The sequence below is a fragment of the Lampetra planeri genome, chromosome 27, assembly GCF_965212315.1.
Source record: "Lampetra planeri chromosome 27, kcLamPlan1.2.h2, whole genome shotgun sequence".
NCBI lineage: Eukaryota > Metazoa > Chordata > Hyperoartia > Petromyzontiformes > Petromyzontidae > Lampetra > Lampetra planeri.
Window position 1 is genome coordinate 1763495 of NC_136133.1, and position 16173 is coordinate 1779667.

The 16173-nt window shown below is 55.6% G+C and overlaps 1 protein-coding gene across 2 annotated transcripts in view; it reads left to right on the forward strand.

The window, feature by feature from the left end:
• Positions 1–16173, forward strand: part of TRIP12 (thyroid hormone receptor interactor 12) — a 50546-nt gene that overhangs the window by 23947 nt on the left and 10426 nt on the right. For both annotated transcript variants that reach the window (XM_078607144.1, XM_078607143.1), the window contains 19 exons: positions 604–699; positions 1471–1563; positions 1988–2149; positions 2917–2985; positions 3237–3402; positions 4055–4172; positions 4721–4877; positions 5732–5876; positions 7220–7472; positions 8041–8159; positions 8973–9228; positions 9429–9529; positions 9657–9975; positions 10114–10258; positions 10815–10994; positions 11873–12024; positions 14120–14277; positions 14858–14931; positions 15445–15644. In XM_078607144.1, coding sequence (XP_078463270.1) covers positions 604–699; positions 1471–1563; positions 1988–2149; positions 2917–2985; positions 3237–3402; positions 4055–4172; positions 4721–4877; positions 5732–5876; positions 7220–7472; positions 8041–8159; positions 8973–9228; positions 9429–9529; positions 9657–9975; positions 10114–10258; positions 10815–10994; positions 11873–12024; positions 14120–14277; positions 14858–14931; positions 15445–15644 — 2963 coding nt within the window. The remainder of the gene's footprint in view (positions 1–603; positions 700–1470; positions 1564–1987; positions 2150–2916; positions 2986–3236; positions 3403–4054; positions 4173–4720; positions 4878–5731; positions 5877–7219; positions 7473–8040; positions 8160–8972; positions 9229–9428; positions 9530–9656; positions 9976–10113; positions 10259–10814; positions 10995–11872; positions 12025–14119; positions 14278–14857; positions 14932–15444; positions 15645–16173) is intronic.

A 16173-nucleotide genomic window follows, 5' to 3' on the forward strand; every position in this document is an offset into this window, starting at 1 on the left:
TTTGTTGTCCTTCCTGCCGCACCTCCAATTAGCACGGTTGGCTACGTACGGTGCAAAAGGAGTTCATCATGCATACACCACTTGCCTCTTCAGTCTGTTAAAGACAAGGGGGGCTGATGTCTGTGTACGTTATTCATGTAGTTGTTTAACACGTAGGCTTTCGCGACCAATATCCATAATATAGGTTTGTATTCTCGTGTACACGTGCATTCGTATAAAATGCCTTTATACGTGTACATATGTGTGTGCGCGCGTGTGCCTTTGTACGCGCGTTGTATTTTCTTAGTGTTTGTGTGTGTGCACATGTACGTGGGGAGCACCAGTGGAACAGTTCGCGCGTTGAGCTACGAACCCGCTGACCCGGGTTTGATTCCCACTCGTGGTCAACACGAGTGGCGATTTCTGCTCATTATCCACACGTGGCCAACTCAGCCTAGTGGCGGTGTGTAGACACCGCCACTAGGGAGACAGGCAGCCGGGCGTGGTGCTAGGCATCCACCCCCTCGGGTGCCGTGCCGGCCTTAAGTGCTCGCTAACAGCACTTGCCCCAACAGTCCGTTAAGTCTACACGGGGGATTTTTGTGTTTGTGCGCGTGTGAGCAGATGAACCACGCGTGCCGTGCCCTCACGTACATGATGGAGGCTCTGCCGCGCTCGTCGGCGGTGGTGGTGGAGGCCGTGCCCGCACTGGTGGAGAAGGTAGGTGGCGGGCGGCAGAGGTGGCGGTGGGTGGGCACAGTTATTTGCGGTGATGGTGAAGTTGCACGCTCTTCCTTTTGCGGCTGCAGGTGTCGGTGGTGGTGGTAGTTTGTGCGGAGCGGTAGTGCAACGGTTAATGTGCCACGCTAGAAACCCAGGAACCCGAGTTCGATTCCCGTTTACAACCAACACCAGTGACGATTGTCTGAACCGGTTCTGGGCTTCCCCTAGATCGACTCAGCCCCAAATGAGTACCTGGTGGGGTGTGTTAACATTGCCACTCCGGAGACAGGTGGCCACCCACCCCCTCGTGTGCCGTGTCGGCCTTCATAGGTTCTCACAAGCAGCACTTGCCCCAACAATCTGTTAAGGCTATACAGAGGATCTTTGTCTTTGGCAGTTTTCCCACAGCACCTGGGTCTGTCCTGTGACCACCTGCCAGCGAGTCTTCGACACTTCACGTGACGGCCTCAAAGTGCACCTAGCCTGGCACAAGCACTGTGGTGACGTCACTGCCACTTGGTGGCGAATGGCAGCTGTGTTATCGCTGCGCTCCCCTGCCGCCTATATCAAGACCCTGTGCCATCAAGATCTTGACATCGTCGTCCACTAGAGGAGATCCGTTCATCGCGGTGTTAAACAAGGTGGCCGTGTGATACGGCTTGGATTATTTGTCTCGCCACTCAGGATCTTGTTGTTTGTTGGCAGTGAAGGTCGTGGTTGTTGTTACTCGTGGTAGTTATACGGTTGTGGTCGCTGTGGCTGTTACAGCTGCAGGTGATCCAGTGCATGGACGTGGCTGAACAGGCGCTCACCGCCCTCGAGATGCTGTCACGGAGACACAGCAAGGCCGTGCTGCAGGCTGTGAGGCCCTCACCCTCTCCTCACCACCACCTCCTCACCACCACCTGAAACCTATACACATCTCCGCACGCGTTCCCACCCACTTCGCACATCCTCGGCAACCAGAACACCTCCTCACCAACTCCTCACCAACTCCTCACCACCTCGGCACGCCTTCCCCTTGCACCTCCACAACACCTCACCAACTTACCTCCTCCCCACGTCACACCTCATATTCAAGGCATGCACGCCTGTGTGTGTGTGTATATGTGCCCACATTTGCATAGCAATACCTGCACATGTATGTTCACGTACCCGGCTGCCCATGTGTGTGTGTGTGTACCGTCACCTGTCTGACCTGCCCTGTGTGTATGCCCGTACGCGTGTGCTCACCTGCACGTCCGTGTGTGCATTTGTGCTCTCCCACCTGCCCGCGTGTGATCAGGGCGGCCTGGCAGCGAGCCTCCTCTACCTGGAGTTCTTCAGCATCAGCGCTCACCGCAACGCCCTCGCCATCGCCGCCAACTGCTGCCAGAGTGTCACCACGGACGACTTCCACCTCGTCTCCGACTCCCTGCCCCTTCTCTCCGCTCGCCTCTCCCACCAGGCATGTGGCGGCCTTTAGATTGAACTGCTCAGCCTGAGCTCTGAATACTTTGATGCGTGTATTGCCTCCGTGCTGTTGGCCTTTTGCCGTTTTCTGGTCTAACACTGGTGGTGAGACAAGCCCATTAAGAAGAAGGCTGTCTTTGGTGTAGGCCAGTCAAGTTTCAAAGACGGTGCATATATTATCTATCGGAGCACATTTGTTTGCATGTCCACCACAAATACGTGTGGTTAATGCAGACTTGACGCCTTGAGAAAGGTTTCTATTTGGTGTTTGAACATCTTAACTGTTTTATTGCCAGAAAGCGGAACATCTATTATTATTTCATCATGCAAACTGCACACTGAAATCGCTCCATTCTGGAGTCTAGCCCAGAAGTTTCTCGCTGTGAGCCAAGAGCGTTACCGCTGCGTCACCCTGCCGCCCATATCAAGACGCTATTACATCAAGATCCCGATGTAATATTTGCTCAATTGCTGCCGTATTTGCGTCGAGTATTTACGCTGAATCATTAAGAATCCTAAACGTGGTCTGGTGCCACTTGTAAACCACACCGGGAGATTCCGACCACAGGAAGCATCAAATAATCCGTAAACAACCATTCCGGTGCGGTGGAAGCAAATGGAAAGGTCGAAATGAAGGAGTTATTGGTGTGTTAATACCCAGAAGGCCATGGTGGGTGTTGTTTGTTGTTATGTGTTGATAGGGATGGGTGGTGGTGGTGGAGATGGTTGTTGAGTGTTGTTGTTGTTGTGTGTTTGTTTCAGGATAAGAAGTCTGTGGAAAGCGCTTGCCTCTGCTTCACCCGCCTCGTCGACAACTTCCAGCACGACGAGGTGCGGGCGTTCCCCACCCCCCAAATTTACACCCACATGCTTCCTGCCCTCCTCACTCACCCAGTCATCCACCCACCCTCTTACTCACTCGCCCACTTGTCAGCTCCCTGATCCATTCACCCGATCGCCCGCTGCGCTGCTAACCTGCTCACTCGTTCGTCCGCTTATCCACCCACCCACTCAACCCACGCTAAACCATACCTACCTTGCTTCTCTCCGCTCGTGCACCCAATCACCGCGTGTGCGTGCAGGCCCTGTTGCAGCAGGTGGCCGCGCACGAGCTGCTGACGAACGTGCAGCAGCTGCTGGTGATGTCGCCGCCGGTGCTGAGCTCGGGGATGTTCATCATGGTGGTGCGCATGCTCGCCGTCGTGTGCGGCCACTGCCCACAGCTCGCAGCGCGGCTCATGCGCCAGAGTGAGTGCGCGGCACGCACGCACGCACGCACTTACACATACGTCAAACCGCACACACGTCAATGAGCGTTCACACAGCTCACAGCACGGCGTGTTGCACCAGAGTGAGTCCGAGGCACGCGCACACACGCACGTACTCTCACACACGTACTCGGGCGTACACGCAGCTCGCAGTGCTGCTTGTGCGCCAAAGTGGACCACTCGCATCCACACGCCTGTACACACGCTGCGGCACGAACCCGGTGACCCGAGTTCCATTTCCGCTCACAGCCAACACCAGTGACTGGTGATCTGAAGCAGTCCGTGGCCTCCCCTAGGTCGTGTAAGAACAGCGCTGGGGAGACGAAGGCTGTGATGGTGTTGGCCACCCCCCCACCCCCTTGTGTGCCGTACCGGCCTTCATTTGTACAAGTGCATGCGTGTGCGCTATTTCATCTCGGTCAAACAACCAAATGGCATTTGGATCTGTCCTGTGACCTCCTTCCAGCAAACCTTCGACACTTTACGTGGCCTCAAATTGCACTTAGCCTAGCACGAGTGCCGTAGCGACAGCGCTGCCACTTAATGGCGAATGGTGGTTGTTGTCTTTGCCTGTGTGAGTCCGTATAGTAGCGTGTGCGTCTGCTAATGCGTGTGTGTGTGCCTATATTTAGACATCGCTGAGACTCTGAGCTTCCTGCTGTGTGGGACGTCGGACAGCAGCAACCAGGAGACGATCGAGCTGGTGGCTCGCAGCCCCCAGGAGCTCTACGAGCTCACCTCGCTCATCTGGTGAGTGGCCCTGCCGTGGACACGCTGGCCCCTGCCATGGGAATGTGGAAGTGTGTGTGTGTGTGTGCCGTAGCGAGCTGATGCCGTGTGTACCTGTCTGCGGGTACCATGTGTGTGTGCCATAGCAAGCTGATGCCGTGTGTGCACTGTCGCGAGCTGATGCCACGTGTGAATTGGTGCTGTGTGTGTACCGTCTGTTTGCCGTGCGAGCTGATGCTGTGTGTGTTTACTGTTTGAGTGCCCTAGTGAGCTGATGCCCTGTATGTATGTCGAAGTTCTTTCGCACCGTACGTAGCCAACAGTGCTAATCAGAGGTGTGTGCGTGTACCGTGTGTGTGTGTGCTGTAGCGAGCTCATGCCATGTGTTTGTGTGTGTACTGTGTGTATGTGCCGTAGCAAGCCGATTCTGTGTGTACCCGCGTTTGTGTGCTTTAGCAAGCTGATGCAATGTGTTTGCTGTGTGTGTGAAATTGCAATTAGCTGATGCCATGTGTGTGTGTGCACGCCGTAGCAAGCTGATGCCACGTATGTGTGTGTGTGTCTCGTAGCGAGCTGATGCCATGCTTGCCGCGGGACGGTATCTTCGGCGTGGACGCGATGCTGAAGAAGGGCGGGGCGCACACGCCGGACGCGTCCTCCTGGCAGTGGAGGGACGACCGCGGCGCGTGGCACGCCTACTCGCACATCGACTGCCGCATCATCGAGGTGACGGCGCTGTTAATACAACCCCCAACGAAACCACCGGTCAAAGATCTGTCCACACAGGAGGCGTGGTGTTGCCCAAAGGGGGTGTGTCTTTTAATTTCATTGCCAGTCGATCCATGGATCGAGTAATCCCATTGGTTAGTATATCGTCATGTGACACGCCCCCTTCTTTTTGATTGGCTAATATCTGCATGATCGGTGATTCTGATTGTATCAAAGCGGCGTCTCGGCGCACGAGCAAGAAGAGAGAGAGAGGAGGGCTTAAGTGCTCCGAGGAGTTAAGCGCGACATCCATTAAAACTCTTTCCCGGGTGATAGAACGTGGGGTTTAAATGGTTTAAGCTTGAAACCCAAGCAAGGGATTCAACTCGCTTGGGGTGTAAGTGTGAGCCGGGCGTCCCCTGTATCACGTGATCGTTTGCGTGTGTTTACTGTGCATTCGTTTGTGCATTTCCTTGCTAATTGACATCATCTGGCCACGTTGGCGAGGTGTTAACTACCTCGCGTGTTATGTAGGAGGTTGGAGGTTTGATCCCAAATCTGACGCCTGCTGTATATTTGGAGTTTGCATGTCTCTCTGTCGATCCTGTTGTCGCGTGGATTTTTGTCCGGGTCCTCCGTTTGTTCCCTCCACATTTGTTCCCTGCACATCAACATGCATTTAGAGTATTTGGCTGCTATAAATTTCTACGTGATAAGCCACTTCGTTGAGCTATCATTTGCGGCCATGTCACTGCTGAAAAAGAGCAATATATCTCGGTAGCCCTGAACCGGTAAATGAAATGGTTCAGTTCGTTAATGAATTGCTGTGTCCACCCTCTCCCGTCCCCCCCCCCCCGGTCACGGGCGGCCAGGCTGCCCACGTGTCGGGCGAGGACGAGATCAGCCTGTCCACGCTAGGCCGCGTCTACACCATCGACTTCAACTCCATGCAACAAATCAACGAGGACACCGGCACCGCACGTCCCATTCAGCGCAAGCCCAACCCCCTCGCGCCCGGTGAGCACCAGAGGTCGCAAACAGGTTTTGATTCCTTACCCGTACCCGGCCGCACTAGGGTCGCAAATGGGTACCCGTACCTGTACCCGGCCGGGTACGGGTACCCGTTCTCTACCCGTACCCTACCCGAAATGAGTGACAAACGGTTACTCACCAGTGACTCACGGCCTACCCGTATCCAGCCACACCAGGGTCGCACACGGCTACCCGTACTCGGCCGGGTAGCCGGGTATCGGGTAGGGTACGGGTATCGGGTACCCTGTTGCGACCTCTGGTGAACACCCACCCCCCTGCCGCCACCCCGCCCCCCCCCCCCCCGTGTGCTCTATCCACTGCTGGCTAAAGGCCTTCCCGGGCCGCAACCATCTCTCTCGCCATCTCGCGATGCAACATTCCATCGAGCCTCGTGCACTCAAGCTGATTTCATTGCTCCGTCTCTGCCTACGTTAGTGTGACTGTGTGTATGTTGAACTTCTTTCGCACCGCACATAACCAATTGTGCTAAACGGAGGTGTGGGGGAAGAGAACAATAACCTACGCACAAAAAGGAGTTCTAAAGAAATTAGTTTTCAATCTAGTTGATTTCCTAATATCGGAAAGAAGAGTGTTCCAGACGGCCGCAGAAGCGCATCTGAAAGCGCCGTGTGACGCGGTGGCCGTCTTTGTTCGATGGCCAGGCAAAAGCCGCTGCTGCTGCTGCGAAGATGAGCGGAGTTCACGTGGTGATGGTTTGTGCTCGTTGATGAGATCAGCAAAGGTTTTTGTGTGCTTCGTTTGTGGCAAGCACTTTGTGTGTCATGTGGCCAAGCCGCTTCTGAAAAGAGCTATGGAGCTCAGTGAGCCTTTAAAAAAAAATGTATATTACACCAAACACACTTGCACATACTCTCACACACATACACCCTCGCTCACAAACACACATACAGACACAAACACAGTCAACGCTGCTGTCCTATGTATATAGAGACATTGAGCAATGGGCACTTCCAATTTATATCCTGTTTAGCTACACTGAATATTTACATACCATATACTCGACAAAGCTCACTGGAATATATATTGTTGTACATGTCATTCGTAGTATATTTGTGAGTTCATTCATCCCATGCATATACGCACAGATTGTTATTTGGATTATTGTTAGTGTTATTTGGTTGTAATTTGGATTCGTTCGGATATTTAATGATTTTTTTTTTCTTTCAAATGTTTGTTTATTTGTTGGTAATTCGATTGCAATGTTCTGGAGCTGAGAACTTCAGCATTTCGCTGCACCCGCTATAACATCATCTTCACTGTGCATGCGATCAATGAACTACGATTGATTGATACATCTCCCCGTCTAGGCGCGACGCGGCTGAGTGCGGCGGGCGGCTTGGAGCCGCGTCCCGCGGACGATGCGCGCACGGCGCTCATGCGCACGGAGCCGGCGCTCGCCAAGAACTTTGTGCGCACGCTGTTCGGGGTCCTCTACGAGGCCTACAGCTCGTCGGCCGGCCCCGCCGTGCGCCACAAGTGCCTGCGCGCCATCCTCCGCATCGTCTACTTCGCGGAGGCGGAGCTCCTCGTTGACGTGCTCAAGAACCAGGCCGTGTCCAGGTGCGCGGGCGCCAGGGGCAGAGGCGGCGGGGGCGGGGGGAGACTGGTGGGAGATGATTGTGGTGGTGGTGGTGTCGGGAGCGAAGGCTGAGGTGGTGGATCGAGAGTGGGTGGTGGTGGTGGTGGTGATAATGTGTGGTGCTGGCCACCCATCCTCTCGTGTGCCATGCCAGCCTTCATCGGTGCGGCTACTTGCTCACAGCACTTGCCCCAACAGCCTGTGTGAGCTACACGGGGGGACCTTTGTCTTTTGACCTTTGGTAATGTTAGCAGTGGAAGCTAAACTATTTAAACTAAAACTATTTTTATTTTAGCAGGTAAAGCTGACTAAGTTCTATCGCACTTTTTCAGAAGTGACCTGGCCACAAATGATGGCTCATTGAAGTGGCTTATGTGGAAATTCATAGCAGCCAAATACTCTAAACGCATGTTGATTCTAAATGTGGATCGGGGTCGAACCCACGACCTCCTGTATACCAGGCGAGGTAGTTAACATCTCCTAGCCACCGAGGTGTGGTCGTGTCGCACCTCCCCATGTCTGATCGTGCGTCGCGTCTCGACCCCGCAGCCACATCGCGTCGATGCTGTCGAGCCAGGACCTGAAGGTGGTGGTGGGCGCGCTGCAGATGGCCGAGATCCTCATGCAGAAGCTGCCGGACATATTCCACATTTACTTCAGGAGGGAAGGTGAGGGAGGCCCTATAACCCCACCCCCTCCCAACCACCTCGCCACTGCCCAACGCCAGCGGTCACCAGAGAGAGTTGACAGTCGACCTCTTTGGCGTTCTATTTCCCGCGGTTAGTTTCGTCCGCCAAATCCTGTAACGGTTGAGCTAACGGTGTCGTGATGCTGAACGTTACGAGGTGATGAGCGCTGCATTTCCTAGTGTTCGGAGAACAGTCCGTGGAAGTAGACGTCGCAGAACTTTCATTTGAAATTTGCTTCTTGTTACCGATCGTGCACAGTGGGGTCAGCGGAACGTTCCGCCCGTCCATGTCACGTAGAGCGCCGTGCGTCGCGTTATGGTCAAAATCGGTCATTGTAATTCTCTCGGCTGGAAATTACAAAAATTAAGTGCAGAACCAATAAACAAGGTTGTATTTAATCACCGGCATCTTCCTGGATTCAAACCTAGGTTCTCAGTGGTGCCAGATCTCTGATCCACCTGGCCACCCACAAAGATATATTTAACTTCTTCTTGGTTCTTTCGGTAAAGTCACGTAGAATGGAAATAAGTAGACAGAGTCTGAATGTCTACTCGACAGACCTGCTCTCCACCTGAGGACGGCTGCTTGCGTTGTGGCCGAAACGTCGTGAGAATTATTTTATTATGTTTTATTTTTATTATTTCCATTCTACGTGACTTTACCGAAAGAACCAAGAAGATGAATCTCTGCAGCTTTAAATCGAGATCTATTTAAATCAATCGGCTTAAGCATAGTTACACTACCAATCTCATCGTGACCATCCTGCCGCCCCCGCCGTGTCTCCGTGCCCAGGTGTGATGCACCAGGTGAAGACGCTGTCAGAGTCGGACTCTGCGCTGGCCAGCCCGCAGAAGGACGCGGGGAACCTGGCGATCGGCGTGGGGCTGGGGCTGGGGGCCCCCCACGCCTCGGCGGTTGGTGGGGGGCACACCCCCTCCCCCATTTCGGCGTGCGCCTCGGCCGGCACGCCGAGCCCGTCGTCCGACACGCACACGCCCAGCTTCCACACGACCAGCACCGACGACTCGCTCGACTACGCCACGCAGGGGTGCGCGCTTGCTCGCCCGGACCCTCGCTCTTCTTGCACGCTCGCTTGCTCGCTCGACCGTTTACTTGCTCGCCCGTTTAATCCCTCGCTCACTCCTATAGCGGCTCGCCCGCTTGCCAAATCGCTCGCTCGGCTACACATCCGGCGAATCGCTGGCTCCATCCCTCGCCGACTTGCGTTGTCATGTGCGTGCGGTGCAGACGGCTGAGTGACGTGCTGAAGCGCAAGCGTCTGCCCAAGAGAACGACGCGGAGAACCAAGTACTCGCCCACGCGGGAGGAGGGACAGAGGGATGCCTCTGGTAACCGCTGCGCTCCCGCTCGCCCGCCCACTTGGTTTACCCACCCGCTTACTCGCTCTTGCTCACCCGCTCCCCCATTCGACCCTCACTTGACCCCCCCCGATAACCTCTCCGATGACCCCCACAGCCAAGAGCCCGACGGCTTCGACCTCTCCCAAGTCGTTCTTCGGGAGCCTCAACCCGAGCCGCTGGGGTCGATCGGCGGGGCACGCCGCCCAGTCCTCGGCCTCCTCCTCATCCTCCTCGTCGCACACTCACCCCGTGCCCTCGTCCTCCTCCACCTCGTCCTCCTCCTCGCACCTCCTCCACGGGGTGGCTGCCCCCACCCCTGCGGGGCTGGGGGTCGCCAACCAGGGGGGCGGGGCCGGGGGAGTGGGCGCGGAGGGGCTGAGGCTGCAGGGGATCGTGCGGGGAGGGGCGCACCGGGAGGCGGCGCACACGAATCGGTGTGTGCCACGCCCACACCGTGCACGCACCGAATCCACACACGCACGTCACGCACACGACACACACGACACACACCAAACGGTGTGTCCCACGCCACTGTGTGGTTACCGTGTGCATGTGCCCTCGTGTGTTCCCAGGGATAAGATCCGCGCGTGGATAAAGGAGCAGGCCGGCCGCTTCCTGCAGCGCTACTTCAGCTCCGACCCGCCCAGCGACAGCGCCACTCCGGCCCTCGGGGTGCTGCAGCGCCTGTGCCACGCGGCACACAACCTCAACTCGCAGGTGCGGCCGCAACACCGTCACTACCACCGCCACTACCGCCACAACCACCACCAACAATCAACGCCACTACCACTGCCACAACCACCGCCACGATTACCGCCACTACCACCACCAACAATCAACGCCACAACCACTGCCACAACCACCGCCACGATTATCGCCACTACCACGATGACCACCGCCACTACCACCACAACCACCGCCACTACCATGGCGACAAACACCGCCACTACCACCAGAATCACTGCCACTACCACCGCCAACAAACACCGCCACGATCAACGGCATTACCTCCGCCACTACTAACACCACTAGAAACGCCACAACTAGCACCTCCAACATCAATGCTACCACCATCAACAACATTCCATTCCACCACCACTCCCACAACAATCACTCCTAAAATTACTTGCCACCATTACCATCGCCATCAAACGATTATTGATCTATAAAGCTCTTTTTCACAGATGTCCAGTCGATGCACGCGCACACTTAAATACACGCGCACGCCCTAACCGCCACGCCTGCCTGTGTGTCTGTCCGTCCACGTGTGCAGCCGGACGGGGGCCTGCACTGCCTGCAAGAGATGCGCTGCATCGTGCTCGACTCGGACGTGTCGTCGTTTGAGATCCAGCACAGCGGCACCGTCTCCAAGCTGCTGCACTACCTGAGTGGGCCCGGCGAATGCCGCCACGCCCGCAGCCGCCGCTTTCTGCACGTCTTCATGGGCTGCCCGGTAAAACGAACCTGCCTCCCGGCGCTCCCCCACCCTCCCCGCGGCTGATCTCGGCAAGGAGCGCAAACCATCGCCACGCGAACTCCGGTCTTCCTCGCAAGTGGGGGGATGTTTGGCTAGCCATCGAACAAAGACGGTCACCGCATTGCGCGGCGCTTTCGAATGCGTTTTTGCGTCCGTCTGGAACGCGCTCTTCCTTCGGATATTAGGAAACCACTGGAGCTATGCACTTTTAAATCATCTAAATTGAAAAATAATTTCTTTAAAACTGCGTTTTGTGTTTAGTTGTCCTTGCCCTCGCATCTCTGATAGCACTGTTGGCGACGTACAGTGCGAAAGAAGTTCCACATACATACAATGAATATCCATTTTCAATGCGGGGTTACACAATAGAAACCTGGTTACAGCAAGGAACGTGACCAGAAACCCCTAACGCATTGGTGTGTAAACATAAGAATCGAGCCTGGTGCTGGCCACACCACCCCCCCGTGTGCCGTGCCAGCCTTCATCGGTGCTCGCTAACAGCAGTTTCCCCAACAGTCTGTTAAGGCTATACGGAGGGGGGGGGGCATCTTAGTCTTTGGTAGCTGTCCCTTGGCACCGGAGTCTGTTCTGTGACGACTTGCCAGCGGAGGGCAGAAGAAGAGCGACACTCACAATGAAGCGGAGTGCCGGGCGGCTAAGATATGCAGCAAGTTGGCACCTCGGTCTGTCCCGTGACCGCCTGCCAGTGAGCCTACGACACTTCCACGTGATGGCCTCAGTGCACCTCGCCTGGCCCACAAGTGCTATGGTGACGTCGCTGCCCACTGTCTTGTTGCGTGAATGCGAATTCCTCTCCTTGTCAACAACCCCCACCCCCTCCACCCAACTTGCAGCCCCCCGAGGAGGGGCCAGGCCGGGGCGTGGATCCTCCCGACACGGCCCCGCTGCTCGCACTCGTGCAGAAGATGAACCTGTGCCTCTCGCAGCTGGAGCAGTTCCCGGTCAAGGTTCACGACCTCCCCAGCGGCAATGGCACAGGCAGCAGGTGCAGTCCGCGGAGAGGAAGGAAGCCCGCTCGCGTAACGCGCCGCCCCCCCCCCCCCCCGCGTATTAAAAAGTGTTTAATTAGCGAGTGCACAAAAGCAGCAACGAGGTGTTGACGTGATTTGCAAATGGGGTTTTTTTTTTGCCCTGGATTTATCTTCCGAGTCTTGCGCAACGCTGTTGATTATTAATGTGGCCGATGTGCTGCCATAGGAGATACGACCCTCATAGCAACTCACCACAGTCGGGTCATCTTAACGATAATTACCCTCATCATCATGGGACCTCCTTTGCCAGTACCAAAATATACTAATAGGGTTTTTCCCCTTTTTTTCTGGCAACAAAAACTGACACCTTTTGCAAGGAATCATGTTTACATTAACCACAATACTTGCAGTCAAATGCAAACAAAAAACAATACTCTGATAATTTATGCATTGTCTTTGAAACTGATTGGTCCACACCATAGACAGCTTTCTTTAGAGCCTAGTCTCATATGGTGTTCGACCAGATGACGCCAAAAGGCGTCATCTGTCCCCCCTCCCACGTTACAGACTGAGCTAATGCAATGGTTAATAATACAAATGATGAAAACATGAGACCTTTCTTGTCAGTATCCAAGTGTAATGCGGGCGTAAGCGACCTTCCGGATGTGACGTCACGGGGGGTGGAGTCATGTGACGTGGGGGGAAGGTTCGGGTCCTTAAGCGGGTAAACCGGAAGGGGAAGGCAGTCGGGGTGTGAGCGGAAAAGAGTGAGGCCACGCGGGCGAGTGAGAAGAGGGGGGGGGCGCCGACGGCCATCGGGAGCCAACCCCGAAGAGAAGAGGAAGCTGCGGAGTGGTGTGCAGCTGCAGAGGAGACAGCCAGAAGGGCTGCGTGTTAGAGGCAGCGGTGTGGCTGCCAGGAGGAGCTGCGGAGAGAGAGAGAGAGAGACAGCACGAGGCTGTCAGAGCTGCGGAGGGAGAGAGGGAGACAGCACGAGGCTGTCAGAGCTGCGGAGAGAGAGAGGAGTTGCAGCGAGTACAGCCAAGGGGGGCTGTGTGAGAGAAACAGCAGCGGGGCTGCTGTTGTGGATCGGGCCGACATTGGAGTCAGCACCGTGGAGAAGCTACAGAGTAAAGACAGCCGTGTGGGTGTACAGCACGAACCGAATAAAGGACACTGAGCCAGACATCGTGGTTCAGTCGTTTATTACACAAGTATAAGAATAGTTCTTACCCTTTCTGGCAATAAAGTAGTTGTGTTAAGATGTTCAAACGCCAAACAGAAACCTTTTGCAAGGCATCATGTCTGCATAAACCACACGTACTTGTGGTGAACATGCAAGCAAAAACGATAGTCTGGTAATATATGCGGTGATGCCACTGTGCACGTGCGCTGGCTGCGTCTCCACGGTGGAAGTTCTCTCGGGGTAGCTCGTTCCCGTCCTTGGGCTGCCATTCCGTCACCAGGCTCATCCATTGCCCACCGTTGACGTGTCCCTTGTCTTGTTCCATCTCGATTGAAACTTCCTTCAAGAATTTGCTTTTTTGTGTTTAGTTTGTTGTCCTTCCCACCCCCACCCAGCACCTCCGATTAGCGCAGTTTCACATACATACATACATCCTGCCCAGGGCCGCCCTGTGTCCGTAGCTTTACAGGATAAGAGCTGTGTGCGGTCGCAGCTCCTTTTTTACTGTGGCGTTGCACAGTTGTGTGTGTGCTCACAACAACGAGCAGAGCGCCGGGTGGCTAACACACAGCAAGTTGGCACAGTAGGGGTCACTGATGGTGCATTGGCCAGTCATCTCAGTCATTCAACCCATGGCACCTGGATCTGCCCCGTGACCACCTGCCAGCAGGCGTTTGACACTTCACGTGGTCTTGAAGTCCACATATCCTGGCACAAGCAGTTGTTGTTATTTGTGTTTGTGCATGCATGCGTATTGCAACATCTTCTCGTCTGTTGGGCGTCCCCCCTGGGATTCTGTCTCGATCCCATTCACTTTACAGCTCTCATATCCTCCAGTAGCCGGTCTCCTTACAGTCTCGTGCGTCCACATGTGTGTTCACACGTGTGTGCGTGTGGCGTGTGTGTGTGTGGCGTGTGTGCAGGGGGTCACAAGCGCTCAAGTTTTTTAACACGCACCAGCTCAAGTGTCAGCTGATCCGACACCCGGACTGCTCCACTGTGAAGCAGTGGAAGGGGGGGGCCGTGAAGATCGACCCCCTCGCGTTGGTTCAGGCCATCGAGAGATACCTCGTGGTCAGAGGTGTGTACGCCCGTGTGTCTTGTGCGCGTGTGTGCTGCTGACCACCCACCCGCTCCTCGTGCGCAGTTCCGGCCTTCGTAGGTACTACTCGCTAACACCACGTGCCCCAACAGTCTGCTTAGGCTGTACGGGGAATCTTTGTTTTGTGTGCGTGCGCGCGTGTGCGACTGTACACACGAGGTTGGCGTGATGAGAATAGTGAGTGAGCGCACGTGAGTGAGTGTGCATACAACGTGGGGAGCGGTAGTGTAGCGGTTATCGCTGTGCGATACGAACCCAGCAGCCCAAATTAAATTCCCACTCACGGCCAAAAATAGGGACAGTGAATATTTTTACTTGTCCTGGGCCTCCCCTAGGTTAACTCAGCCTCAGCTTAGTACCTGGTCTTGTGTTCACATCACCACTGGGGAGGCAAAAGCGGCCGGACGTGGTGTTGGCCACCCACCCCCCCCACTCGTGTGTTGTGGCCGGCCTTCATAGGTGCTCGCTAACAGCACTTTCCCTAACAGTCTGTTCAGGCTACACGGGGGATCTTTGTCTTTGTACACGCTCCCATGATCCCCTTCGCCCGTGCTCGCAGGGTACGGGCGCATTCGCGACGAGGACGACGACAGCGACGAGGACGCGTCGGACGACGAGGTGGACGAGTCTCTGGTAAGGCCGCCGCCCCTCGTTGGGAGCGTGCTCACGAGCACCGTGCAGCGTCAACTTTACCCCGGCGGCGCTGCATCGTGGCGCAGAGCGTCGGCCCCCTGTTGCACGACAGAATATGGAAGAGGATGTCGCACAACTATGTCCCCCGAGATCTCTGCAGGTGGCCTTGGCCTCCTCGTGCTTCCGTATTACTCCTGTTCCGCGCGTCGCTCCATAAGTCCCTGTATTGCTCTGCGCCTCCCCGTGTCTCCCCTGGTGGTGTCATTTTGTCATGTTCTGTTTGTTGGGTCATTCTTGTAAAACAGCTTGAGGCTGACTGTTTCTTGCCCAAGTAATAACATACATTTTATCTTTCCGTTTCATCTTGTCTCCCCGCGTCTCCCCAAGTGACCCCGCGTGACTCCGCGTTGTGTGACCCCGCGTGTTCCCGCGTGACCCCGCGTGACCCCGTGCCTCCCCATGCCTCCCCCGTGTTGGTATCTAACTCTGCCTCCCCCCTCACCCTCTGCCCAGGCGGCCCAGTTCCTGAGCGCTGGCAGCGTGCGGCACCGGCTGGTGTTCTACATGGGCGAGCACCCGTTGCCGTACAACATGACCGTGTACCAGGCGATCCGCCAGTTCGGGCTGCCCAGCGAAGAGGAGCGCGAGAGCACTGATGAGGAGAGCAACCCCCTGGGACGCGCCGGCATCTGGATCAAGACTCACACCATCTGGTGACGACCACGTGCACACACGATGCACACACGATGCACACACGATGCACACACGATGCACACACGATGCACACACGATGCACACACGATGCACACACGATGCACACACGATGCACACACGATGCACACACGATGCACACAAGCTCAGGGGAGAGGGGAGGAGACAAGGTGGGGGGAAGAGATGTGGAGACACGGTAGGAGAGCAAAGCAATGGGCAGGAGAGGAGAGAGGAAGGGGAGGCAAGGTGATGAGAGGGGAGAGTAAGAGGAGACACGGTGAGGAAAGGGGAGAGCAAGGGGAGAGGAAGGGGAGGCACAGTGGGGCATCATCTGCATGGACAAGCTGCTTGATTGGAGAGTGACGGTGTCCGTGAATAGTGATGCCGATGACAAATAGTGATGATGTTAAACACAAGGACGACGCTGGCTTTGCTATTGCTGATACTGATGACATTGGCGATGACTGATTTTGACAGACGGTGACGTTAAAATACCAATACCGGCCGTGCAGACCGTGTGACGATGACGAC